The sequence below is a fragment of the Ascaphus truei genome, chromosome 3 (assembly GCF_040206685.1).
Source record: "Ascaphus truei isolate aAscTru1 chromosome 3, aAscTru1.hap1, whole genome shotgun sequence".
NCBI classification, from domain to species: domain Eukaryota; kingdom Metazoa; phylum Chordata; class Amphibia; order Anura; family Ascaphidae; genus Ascaphus; species Ascaphus truei.
The window spans coordinates 125791542-125805516 of NC_134485.1; the positions used below are offsets into that span (position 1 = coordinate 125791542).

Here is a 13975-nt window from a genome sequence, read left to right on the forward strand (position 1 = left end):
GTGGGTGCGTGGTCTACTCATTCTCCACCTCAGTACCGGGGGTTAGTCTGGTCTGCGGGCAGCACAGTGTGACAATCTAGATGTATTAGTCTAGGCAGGATGTCTATCTTAGTCTACTAAAGACTAAAATTAATCTATTGGCCAACAGTTAAGCATACATTTGGATGTCTGTATTTATCAGGGAAATTGGTCTATAGCTTTTACAATCTAATGGATCTTTTCCTGGTTTATGTATTATGGAGATGGACGCTTGGAGCATCTGTTCCGGGAGCGCGGCCACTTCAAGTACCACATTAAACATCCGAAGTAGGCAAGGAGCTAGAAGTTTAATATATATTTTTTATAATAGAGATTTGAAAATCCATCCTGTCCTGGGGCCTTTGATGGTTTTAGTTCTTTAACAACCTGAACTAGTTCTTCCATTGTAAAATTTTCTCCCAATACCTTCCACTCCAAACTGTTCAACCTTGGTAGGTTAGAGCTTGTCAGGAAATTCTTTAGAGCTCTTTTTGTTCTATATTTATGTGCCACTTATCTCCATTATAAATATCCTCATAGAATGTCTTAAATTCCTCCACTATTGACTTTGGGTTGGCCGTAGTGGCTCCCAATTTTAAACGAATCACTTGTATATTGTAACCTGGTTGGATGTTCTTTAATGTATTAGCTAGCATGGTATCTGTCTGTTCACTTACTCATAAAACAACCTCTTTGACCAGCTCAAAGCATTGTCAGCCTGGGAGGCTAAGAGAAGATTTAGTTCAATTTTAATATCTTTCACTTCTTTAAGAAGTTTTGTGTTGGAACTCTGTTTATGAGTACCTGTTAGAGCTTTTAGTTTGGACTGTAACAAAATTATCTTCGCATTTCTATCTCATTTCCGTTTTGCTCATACAGAATACTAATTAGGGTGCCTCTCAGAGTTGCATTATGTGCTTCCCACAACATAGACTGGGAGTCAACGCTACCGTTGTTTAATTTGAAAAATTGGTAAATGTCCTTACCTATTAATTGCTCGAATTCTGGGATTTTCAATTTAGACTCATTACGTTTCCAATTTGCTCCAGGTCTGTCTAGAAAACTTTGTGTGCACCTTAGCTCTATTGGTGCGTGATCTGACCATAAAATATCATGGATCCCTGCATGGGAGATCTTTGGAGGAACCAGTCTACTCAAGACAAAGAAGTAATCGATTCTACTATATGTTGCATTAAAGTGCGAGAAGAAGGTGTATTCTCTCTCTAGTGGGTGCAGCTCTCTCCAAATATCTACAAGTTGATTATACCTCAAACCCCTGATTAGGGCATCCATCGTGCTTCTGCTATTAGATTTGTGTAGGTCAGATCTGTCTAATTTTGGGTTAAGCGCTACTGGTATATAAAAATTCCTGGCTAATATTATGTTACCTTTTGCTACCATATTCAAAGTCTGAAAGAATTTCCTGAAAAAAGAGGGGTCTTGCTCACACGAAACATAGATTGTGGCTATCGTTAATGGATGGGCTTGCCCTGAGCCCACTATCACCAAGAATCGCCCGTCTCTATCTTTTTTGATCACCTCCTCTACAAATGAAACTTATTATGAACTTATTATGAAGGAGTTATTCAACTCCCCTTTTTTTTCTTTTGCGGAGGATTAGTAAAACCACCTAAAATTTATATTTAAATATCTGGGTGCGCTTCTTGTGCTGAAATGTGTTTCATGGAATAGCACCACATCTATTATTAAAATGATCCAGAAGTGATCAAAAAAGACACCCCAATGTTGCAATCTGCCTAGTAATAAAATTGTTAAACACAATAATTTGTGTCAACCACTATACGTCAAACGCTCACACCAGGGGGGAAGGGAAATCAAATGTAACAAAAAGATAACAATAACATTTTATTTAAACTCTTCTATAATAAAATGTTCTAAAAAAGTAGAGCAGTTGTCTGCGTGTTATGGATATATCACGTTACCAGACCCATGTGTGGTAATCAGTGTTTATGATAAGTGTCACCTGTTAGTTAAACCTTTTGTATATAGGTATCAGGGCACAGAAAACACCTTAGTATGAGAGGGTCTAAGGAACAATTTCCTATAGTTAGAATATATATCTAGAAAACTCTTGATCACAATTGCAATCAAACAGATCTCATCAACGGTTGTATATATATGATCTTTGTTTTACAATATATATATATACACATACTCAATCCCTGCGTATGAAGCTGTAGTTATGTGTTTTAACAATACTATATCCATGGTAGGTAAAACAGAAAGCTGTATAGTATCAACACCCCAGAGTAGATAGAATAGTTTCCACACTTCAAACCCAATATGTCTGAGTATTATAACCGTAAATCCGGCTGCTCAAGCACAAATGTTGCTATCTTGTATTCAACATAATCTGCAGTATCCTTTCTGCAATATTATGGACAAAGTGACTTTGAATTCAGTCAAATTGTATCCGTCTGAGTATTCAAATCATGACCAGAGCCGGTCATGCATCTAAACTGAGGTGAGTATGGAGAAATACAACCGTGTATCCATTGATATTCGTTTATGCAGTGTTCAGCATGCTCTGCTTTGCATCGCACTCCGATCTGGCTGATGTCATTAGTTGGAGCGTCGCCAGCTTGCCCGACACCTGTTTCGCGCCGTAAACCGGCTCTTCGTCAAAGGGGAAGGAGTGTCTGTACACTCTCAAAGTCGGAGCTTAAATATCTCCTCTGGGGGGCGGGGCTATGTTCCGATTAGTGAATATTCCTATCTCCATTAAGTCTGTCCCGCATAGTGTTTATTTAAAGGGAAATCCTTATATTTCTCAAATATTTAGTGAATAGTACATGTTCTCATATTGGGTGTCAGCTCATAGTTAGTGGTTAGTGCAGTATTCCCCTAGTAGCATAAAACCCACATAATCCTTTATGGCTTTGAAGTTTAATAGACAATTGACAATAGTAAATGTACATGGGTAAGAATAGCCTGATTGTATTGGATGTAGGAATGGCATCTAGATGTTTGGATCGCCCAAAATGGTCAATGCGATCCTGCTAGTGATTAACATATTTTAATCTGATTATCAACATCAATAATCCAAAATCAATAATCAATAATCAGAAGATGGTATGTTCCAGGCTGATGTTAAATAAATGGAGAGAATATAAAGCCCTCGTTGAGACCTAAGGGACTTAGGGCCTCATGCAGTAAGCGACGATTATGTGAAATCGGCAAGCTTATCGATTAGTCATGTTATTGGCGTTTTTCCCTCTCCGTATGCAGTAAGTGCCGAATACATTCAAAATCAACCAGAAAACAAATCCGCCCACTCTCACGATGATGAGCCGATCACACACAGGTGTATCGGCGTGCGTGGCGGGGTGCTGTTAGGTTGCACAATCACAAATCTTGCTGAATCAGGCGAAACAAGCATGTTTTTGATTGCGCGCCATATTTAAAGGCAACGTGTACTGCTAATCATTCTCTGTGTTGTTGGGAGTGAGAGAGAGAGAGAGACGCACAGAGCTGGACGATTGAAGATTTGCATATTGACTGAGAGACTTGTTGTGTATTGGGTGAGCTTTGTCCTTTGTTGTTTTGTTTACATCTTTGTCTTGTTTTATATGTGGAAGTGGGTCGTGTGATTGCCTGTACATTTATTGTCTGTTTTTTGTGAGTGCTGGAAGTATGCCCGCAAAGCGTGGGAAGAGTGATGCTGGTGGGAGTGGGAGTGCTACTCGTGGGAGTACGCGTCGGAGTGAACGTACTGTTCAGGGGAGTGATGTTGCTGGTGCACCGAGTGGTGTTGCTGGGAGTGGGAGTGCTGTTGCTGGGAGTGGGAGTGCTGTTGCTGGGAGTGGGAGTGCTGTTGCTGGGAGTGGGAGTGCTGTTGCTGGGAGTGGGAGTGCTGTTGCTGGGAGTGGGAGTGCTGTTGCTGGGAGTGGGAGTGCTGTTGCTGGGAGTGGGAGTGCTGTTGCTGGGAGTGCTGTTGCTGGGAGTGGGAGTGCTGGTGCTAGGAGTGTGAGTGCTGGTGCTAGGAGTGTGAGTGCTGGTGCTAGGAGTGGGAGTGCTGGTGCTAGGAGTGTGAGTGCTGGTGCTAGGAGTGGGAGTGCTGGTGCTGGGAGTGCTGCTGGTGGCGCAGTTGCTGATGGGGTGTCTGGTGGTGGCGTGCTTGCTGGTGGCCAGCTTTTGGAGGCTCTTCCATTGGAAGAAGGAGAGTCCAGTCAGCACCAGCCAAGCTCTGACCCTAAACCTGCTCGGAAAAAACGTGTGGAGAAGCCACGTAATCCTCGCTTCAATGACCAGGAAAATAGGGCTCTTGTCACTGGCATTCTGGAGCACTATGACAGTCTCTATGGACATTTAGTAGGTAAGTGTAACTTTACATTTATTATTCAAATACATGTGATCCTAGGTCATCTGAGTTTTGTTCATATGCAAATATGGGTACACAATATCTTTCTATGTTCATTAGTGTGGAAACACAGCTTTTTATCATGCCTTACAAGGACAAATAAACACAGGCGGTCAATTTGCCAGAACTGCATACAATATGAATGCAACCTTGCTTACATGTATAGGTTTAGTAGTGAATGCTCATGTGCTGCACATATTACACATAAAACAGCATGTTTGCTATCTCTTGGAACAGCTAGCAGTGTAGGAAACTGGTGCTTATATTATTATTCATTTACCTCATATCTTTTATATGTTTTTCAAGGGCGGACAAGTGCAGCAAGCAAAAAAGAAATGTGGGACACAATAGTCATTGGTGTCAATGCCTGTGGGAATAGTGTCAGGGACAAGTATCATTGTCGGAAAAGATTTGATGATATTAGGTCCAAATTGAAAAAGAAAATACAAGACCAACGCGTGCATGCTACTGGCACTGGAGGTGGGCCCACACCACAACGTCTCATATTGACTCCATTGGAGGAGCTGCTTCGGCCAAAATTACTTACCGTCGTCGTGGAAGGCTTGGCTGGTGACCGTGACATTGGAATTTATCCGTCACAATTTCCAGCAGGTGATAAATATTACTGTACTAGGCGTGTCGTTGCTTACAGTTATTTTGCATATTTACACTGCTTTTTATACTGTCTTCACAATATAAGCATACCTGCATCTATATATGTATATGTCTGATTCTGTATATATATATCTCAAAATAGACATATATGTAGTAGTCCTACTAAAAGCAGTAACTAATATAGCACGTGCCATTGCGTGCTCATTTACATGTGAATTCCCAAAATGCATAGCTGCAGTGGAAGCAATTGATGGTGGGCGAAGATGGGGAACAACAGGGTAGTACACATGTGTAACACATGTTCATGAGAAATTATTAGTAGCTACAGGTACAGAACAGAAATATGTATCATATTATTGTGTATTTTATTGATTTTACTCCGACAAACATGACATTACTGCCTATTTTAAGCATGCATCAAAGAAATTGCATGTAACGGCCTACAAACATCACTGGCACTAACACATCTATAGTTGCTTATGAAAAGGTCCATTTTTGCTTTATGTCATATACAGACAGCATAATGAGGCACACGTATCATATGTTATGTCATTGTTTTCATAACTTAAACACTGCAGATGACTACTTAGCTCATCTACCATTGTGTTAAAGCAGCTGCAATTAATATCTCATCACAGCATACACTTCAACAGAGGGGGTGGGGTTCAGCACACACACTAATTACAGCCTCATTTCACGGTCAACTTAGTTCACACCATTTGCACCTGTTTCAAGTCATTGAAAGGTGTGGCTGATTAGGCTTTTTGGGGAAGGGAATACCTTTCTTACAACCTGACTAGCACAACTGAAGTTAATCACACTCATTTGAAAGCTTAACTCTAGCTACTAAATGCCCCAACAACTCATTACTTATCAAAGCGTACGTCACACATTAGTTCACTCATATCTATAGTTGAACTACTATGAAAGACACATTATCACACACTGCATGTGTTGTCTTGTTGAGTCACAGCCACATTCAGGTGTGCCACATCTTCGATTAATGTACCACACATATCCTCTACCAAAAACAACACTTTTTGCAATATGACCACCTTCATGATAACCATTGTGAATGGTCATCTCATGATAGTTATGTACATTATGATACTGATATCACTACACAACATATGATTTTTATGTACTCATTTAATCTATTTATCCTCACGCTTTACTGCAGAAACATAGTATGTTGTATGTTAGGGAACTCAAAAATTCTAAGTACACAGGCATGTACAGTGTTATTACAACTATTTATGTTCACTTTCACACACATTTTCGGTTAAGGAACTGATGTTGTTAGTTAATCATAAATACAGAACATACAATAAGTGTTTGTTCAATATTTACACATGTAAATGTAAAACTTATGTTATTGTTATATATAGTTGCCCCTGGAGGACATGTGTCACCTGAGATGGAACAAGTGTCTTCACCTGGGTCAGCCAGCTCAACACTACTAGAAGGTGAGTGTATCATTTGCTGGCCATATAATATGTGCTCTTCTATATGTTATGTTGTCATGTGCATTATTTGTTTTGCACATCTTCTTTAAATAGGATTACTTAGTGTCAGTGAAAATTAAGTGTAAGGCAACATGTATTGTGTTAGTGATGTTAATTATCATGTAGGACTTCTGAGTTTAGAGCAACTTTTCATTCATTCATATTTCATACTGAGTCCAAACATTATTCGTAAGTCAAGGTAGTTTTTAATGAGGTTATAAAACGTATGCTAACATGTTAGGTGTTACTTAGGACACAGTACAATTACATAGTAACACAGCATACATTAACATGCCATTTAATAATGTGTACATTTCTTTTTAGAACATCATGGTGATGAGGATGATGAGTATGATGAGGATGACGCCACAGAAGAGACTGAAATACAATCATGTGACCATGAAGAGGTGCCAATAGAAACTGTTGTACCGCCAAATCGTCCATCAACTTCCACATACGATGCAATTGTAGCTTCAGAGGGAAAAATAGTGGACGCAGAAAATCGTCGCCATTCAGACATGATGACAGTGCTGGAAAGGATGATTGGACTGCAGGAAGAAACAGTATCACAATTGGCACATCTCCACAGAGTCTTCATTGAAGTGCCTAAACAGTTGCAAAAAATCAACACCTCATTCGAAGCATTAGTTGTTCAGCAAACACAAGCTAATTACTGGAGAATGACTAATGTACCACAATTCAACACCTCCCAGCCAGGATCTGTTCATGCAGGTCAGTTTTCACCACATTCATCTGATATTCATTCACCAGGCCCAAATGTTACCGGTCAAGTAGCAGACATTGCTGTGCAGGTTCCTGATGACATCCTACCGCTGCCATCTGTACAAATTCAGCAGCAGACACCTACAAAGGAGGCGACAAAAACAAAACAAGACACACATGAAACAGACCAACCATCACTTGTGCAGTGTCTACCAACTTGCTCACATGTGTCACTGGGCACAAGCCCTGTCCGTGAACAGTCACTACCCAAAAGCCCTGTAGGTGAGTCGCTGCCCAAAAGCCCTGTAGGTGAATCGCTGCCCAAAAGCCCTGTAGGTGAGTCGCTGCCCAAAAGCCCTGTAGGTGAATCGCTGCCCAAAAGCCCTGTAGGTGAATCGCTGCCCAAAAGCCCTGTAGGTGAATCACTGCCCAAAAGCCCTGTAGGTGAGTCACTGGCCACAAGCCCTGTAGGTGAGTCACTGGCCACAAGCCCCGTAGGTGAACAGTCAGTGGCCACAAGCCCTGCCCGTGAAGTGCCAGAGGCCACTCAAAGTGGCTCTGTTGTGCCTAAAGTTGGTGGCAAAAGAAAAAGGAAAATTCAAGAGACAACAAGCAGGCCTGTTACTCGCTCGCAAAAGGAACAAAAAAAATAAATGTTATAATTCAGAAAATATGTCTTTGGCCTTGTTTTGTTGACTTCAGATTATCTAATTACTATTGTATGTATGCTGAAGACTGTGTTGTTTCCAAACTTTCAACTATGTTCTTGTACACGTGAAGTTTTGGAAATGTTAACACTCATAATTAATTGTGTTATAAATATTTATGTTGTAATCGTCTGTTCAGTAATGGTCCACCAGGAGCCAGTTGCTAAGTTTAGAGAAGCTGCCATTGACTTTGCAGCAAAACATTGCATTTGGGTGTGTTAATTGATGTAAGAATTGCATATGCATATTAGTCACATGCAATTATTAAAACACCTAAGTAAGTGCAAACATCTTTCTTGTACGTGTACAGCAGGATTATGTGTAAATTATTACTTACCTTTGCCTTGCTTGGCCATTGTAATTTTGTCCTTTAATCAGTTGTGTGTTCGTTTCTATAACATCTCAGAATGTATAATAATATATATACACACACACACACACACACACTGAGTGAGTGTGAGTGTGAGTGTGAGTGTGAGTGTGTGTATATATATATATGTATATATGTGTATATATATATGTATATATGTGTATATATATATGTAAATATGTGTATATATATATGTATATATGTGTATATATATATGTATATATGTGTATATATGTGTATATGTATATATGTGTGTATATATATATATATATATATATATATATATATATATATATATATAGTACTATATAAACTGGTATACACAAACTAATACACTTCATGCTTCCTTGTGAAAACACTATTTTAATAATACAGGCCTAATGTTTGAGAAATATCCTAAGTATGAGACTCTAACAGTATTGTGCTTAAACAAATGTTTATTACTTAATTCAATCATGTTTCTCACCATTTAAATAGGTTTCATACAAGGTATACTTAATGCCATCAATGTTGTGTGTACTCCTGCAATATAAAAAAAAATAAAATATTATATATAAATATATATATATTTTTATAAGAGATATATTTATATATATATATATATATATATATATATATATATATATATATATATATATATATATATATATATACACACGTATTTAAACTCATGCAGACAGGGAGTTAACCAGACTTTCACATACACACAGAAATGTAAGCGGGGAAAAAACATTTCTTTTTGCAGGTGTGTTTTTACTGATATGCCTGGCTAAGAAATATTTTCACACACTGGTCTTTGTTAGTTTTCAAAAAAACACTATGTGAACGCATTCACAGTCTAGGGATGTTTTTCACAAACGAGATAAAAGAAGGAGAAATGTTTCTCCCACAGTCCCATATCACGAACCACAACTGTTAACCCAATTAGACAAACAAATCCAATTGGCGTTTGAAATAAGGAGTCAAAGTAGTTACTTTTGTTGACCTTGACAAGGAAAAACAGGAGTTTGTTAGCCATTCAGCACATTCATTTTGATGAGCAAATAACACAGACCTGCACACAGCTTTTGTGCTACTCAGACATGGCTGATGAATTCGTTAACAATATTAATCCCCTTTTAGGGTATAAGTACATGATCTGTGAAGCCATCTTGAACAGTCGCGGACAGAAAGCAAGCACACGCCAAATCGATGATTTCATTCGAGCAAAATATCCTTATTACCAAGACCGTAAGCATGCACGGAATTTTAATTCCTCAATAAGATTCACTTTATCAAGTAATGACTTTTTTGAACGTGACCAGGATAAGCTACAACACACCTATGGTTTCTGGAAGATTGCCCCGGAAAAACAATTTCTCCTGAAAGACGGCACTTATATTGTCGTGAAAGGCATATTTATTCCTAATGGCAATAGCAATGTATCCGCTACTACTGATCCGTTTGAATCGATACGTGCTGCAATATCTGCAGCCTCCATTCCTGAAACCCACATTGTACAAGAACAAAAGTACTATGATTATGTACCAAGCCTTTCAGCTGAAATTGCATTGGAATGGGAACCGGAAGAAATGAACCTACCTCCCGACCAATTATTTGAAGAAAGCAGTGGCGATTCCTATGAGCGCATCCTGGAGGAGATATGTGCCATACTGGATTCAGCGGTTGGGTTAAGCGTGGATGAAAATGGCTTGCATTTCTGGAGCGACCAGTTGCAGCCAGGCGAAGAGTTAATTCTAGAAGAATGGTAAATATAACAATCGTTATGCGTTGACTCTGCGTTTAAATTTTTTTTTTTTTTGTAACCACCATTTTCACTTTCAATGCGTGGATACAGCGTAACATTGCAGACTGCATAACATGTAGCGATCACAAACAAATTGTTTCCTAATACAATATAGTAGGACCTGAAAGAGTAGTACACATTGCTGACGGAATAAATATACGTACTTTCCTATCCCTTTAAACATATTAGCAACATTTTACCATTACTCTAACACATACCTGTTTTGTTATCATGCAACATCTACAACATTGAAAACCGGGTCCACCACGTATGACGTGGGACCCTTGTCATGGGCCAAGGCGTCCTTAAAAAGGATTAGTGATGTAAGTCCCGCCCCCAAGCGACGTGCGCGCCTCAAAGCCTATTGGCTGTCATGTTTTGTTATAGTAACGGTAACTGCAGTGTGTGATGCGTGCGGCTCAGTGTTTGTAGGCGTACCCTGGGCGTTAGCCGAATGTTAATTGAGTGGGAGGAGTGTTAGCGTGCGTTTCACGCTGGCTTAACATGACGTCACACGTATTGCATTTGCGCATTGTGTTATCGGCCGTGCTTTCTGTTCAAACACGTCTGTTTAAAAAGAATACAGATGTACTCGTTTAGAACGAATGTAGTTTCGTCTTCATTGTATTTGAAATAAAGATGTTATGTTTACTGGTATTTTCAACATGTATTGAACGCACAACGTACGCTTTGTTTTGCGCATGCGCTAACAGTTAGTGGAGCCAAGCGTGAAGTGCGTGCGCACACAAAGATGTGCGCGCACATCTTTCAGTATACAGGCAACGTTCACTTCTTATACATAGTTATGCCTGCTACAAATTTAAAGAAACATTACATACTGATGAACAGTTTTACTTCTAACATATAAGTGACTGACGTGTGTATGTACACAATCATATAGAGCTGCGTAACGCGTTGTCACGGATGCATATCTAGTAAGGTGCCATCTTTGACCATCATGTGTTTGCTGTATTTCAGAGATGTCGGGGAAGATACAATCGGATCAATGTATGATTTCAGAAGAGTCTACCTTTATATGAGATGATTGTGAGGAGGAGCCACCGACTACTATACTACATATGGAACTAATTTTATATTGCTTGCAGCGCTTATTAACAAACAATTAAAAATGTGATACCCTTATGCCTATATTGCATAAGCACTTAATTAACATAATGATGTTGCAAAAGAGTGCCTCATGAATTTTTATTGAGTGTTCTTTAATGACTACTAACATTTTATGACATGGTGTGTTTTATATATAACAACCATTCCCACTCTGCTAACACATTTGTGTATTCTAATATGTAATGGAACGTATGACTGTCGAAACTATGTAACAATAATAATAATAATATGAGCATGTTCATGTATAGGGCTGCTAGTTGTACGCAGCGATTTACAGACACATGTTTCAGCCTGAGGTCCCTGGCCCGTGGAACGTACAAATGTTTTTTTGCCGCATGAGGCACAGGGAGATAAAGTGACTTGGCCAAGGTCACAAGGAGCCCACACCGGGAATTGAACCAGACTCCCCTGCTTCAAACTATCAGTGCCAGTGTGTGTCTTTACTCAGTGAGCCACTCCTTCTCCCAATGTAAAGGACACTTACAACCAAGTAGCCATTTATTTTTAAAATCTCTTGTTACATGGGTATGTAGATAAAATGGTTTGGGACTGTAGCAAATAATGTTACTGGCCAGATGTTATGGTCCCCTCCAATGCATGATGTTCTGAATATGACATCACCATCATGTTATGAAGTACGTTTCTGTGTATATTTCATTAACCTAACTAACTATAGTTTACTGTGTTTATTAATCGTTTAGAAATACATAGTATAGTCAATATGATGATATAAGCTACCATAATAAAGCTGGTGTTATCATTTGTCGGTGTTATACATGGATCCTACACCAATTGATAGAGACACAAACAGTTGTCTTAAAAAGTGTGTCTATGCTAGTGATGAATGTGCTCCCGTAAGTAAACAAATAAGTACAGTTATCCCCTTTTCTCCAACCACCTCTATATTACATTAATGGAAATTATAAGGAAACATACATAAAATGTGATGAAATGGGAGTAATCATTTTCTAATACAATGCACATGAAAGCTCAAGAGTAGCTAAATGCATATACATGATACAGAAAGTACATATATGTAACATTTGTGTTTAAACCAATATGTTGGGTTTTTAGTTCCAATAATTATAGGAAGATTGAGGTAGCCACATCTTATGAGAGATGTCAGCAAATATACATACCATGATCAGTCATACTGGAGATATACCTATAATGCAAAGGAACAATATATAAATTGCAAACATTGACATGCCATCTTCAGTACCGTAAACAACACAGCAAAGTGTGTATTTGGTGTTAAATGTACAACACCATGTATATTTCATGACATTCAAAATGTAAATCAGCCTGGTGTACACATCATCTGGATGTACATGTTACACTGCACCAATAACATTGTATGTAAGCATACTAGAAGCATGAATGATTATGGGCATAATATGTGTTTTGTCTTAGCATAAGGAATAACACAATGCTAAAATATTATTGCTTTGTTACCCAAGTTGTATTCACATACACACAACTAAAGTACAATTGAAGAGGGATTATATAACCTGTGCAACAATAACATACCGGTGCCACATCCCTTTGTGCACACAGCAGAGAAAAGAAAGGTGTGCAACCCATATTCATCTGTGTCCTAACAGAAGGTTATATAAAGAAACATTATTGTTAATATAACATAATTAAACTATAAAAGTAGTACTAGGAACATATGAGTTTGTACTTACAAGAAAAAAATGAATTGATGAGATTCTGTCGTGTCTGGCCACCACTGGCTGTTTGTTCATTTTCAGCAGCTACATGGGTGGGATGCTCGTCTACCAAAGCCTCAGCTAGGTCTGACTGTACATTGTGCCTGAGTGCAACATTGTGCAAAATGCAACAGGCAAGGATAATATCAGACACTTTTTGAGGCTTGTATAGAAGAGCCCCACCAGTTCTGTCCAGACACCTAAACCTGGTCTTGAGTAGGCCAAATGTCCTCTCTATAACAGATCTTGTAGATATATGGGCTGCATTGTACCTGTCCTCTGCTTCAGTTTGAGGGTTTAGCACCGGAGTCAAGAGCCACGGCCTAATTCCGTATCCTGAGTCACCTACACTGGCGACACACTTTATTCGAGCTCGGCTAGTCCCACGAATTCGGGTATACCCGGGTGTATTGAGGTTTGTGACTGTTTTCTGCCCGAGTGCATTGAGGTATTTTCAGGCAGGGATTGAAGCATTTTATTCCCGCTGGCTGCAATACTGCACAGTATATATATATATACTGCATTACAATTCATGAATTTATGCCATCTGGTAGACACGCGAAGCATTGCAGCCCATTAAATCCTAATCATTATCATTTAACAGATCAGCCGCTCGTCAGCCAGGCATGAACCCAGGCTGGGAAGGCAAACGCAACGGGGCTTGTCAGAGGTGAGGAGCGGCGCATTCCAGGTATCTGCCAGGTACATACTGGGTATTTGCTCGAATAAAGTGTGTCGGTGCAGTATAATGAATGGAGCACACATAAGCTGACATTAGTGATCAAATTCTACAATGCCAACATTCCTAAATCAACATGTGTTTTGTGTTAGAACATGTAAATATGTACTCACCCAGCAGCCAACCAGGTTCAAAATGTCCCTCTTCGAACGCATGGAAGACTGAAGAGTTCCTCAGGATAGAGGAATCGTGACTGGAACCAGGGAACTTGGGTACCACATGCATTATCCTCATCGTCGCATCACATACCACCTGTACATTGAGTGAATGGTAGTGCTTCCGATTGCGGTA

The 13975-nt window shown here is 39.3% G+C and overlaps 1 protein-coding gene and 1 long non-coding RNA gene across 2 annotated transcripts in view; one reads left to right on the plus strand and one right to left on the minus strand.

The window, feature by feature from the left end:
• Positions 1 to 7605, plus strand: part of LOC142490668 (uncharacterized) — a 33710-nt gene extending 26105 nt beyond the window's left edge. The window contains exons 5-7 of the mRNA XM_075593085.1: positions 6403 to 6480; positions 6844 to 7551; positions 7598 to 7605. Coding sequence (XP_075449200.1) covers positions 6403 to 6480; positions 6844 to 7551; positions 7598 to 7605 — 794 coding nt within the window. The remainder of the gene's footprint in view (positions 1 to 6402; positions 6481 to 6843; positions 7552 to 7597) is intronic.
• Positions 7606 to 8705: 1100 nt separating this feature from the next.
• Positions 8706 to 12474, minus strand: LOC142490965 (uncharacterized). The gene is made up of 3 exons (XR_012800184.1): positions 12373 to 12474; positions 9901 to 10055; positions 8706 to 8841 (listed from the first exon to the last, which is right to left on the minus strand). It is a non-coding gene; the product is annotated as an uncharacterized LOC142490965 (long non-coding RNA).
• Positions 12475 to 13975: the final 1501 nt, after the last annotated feature.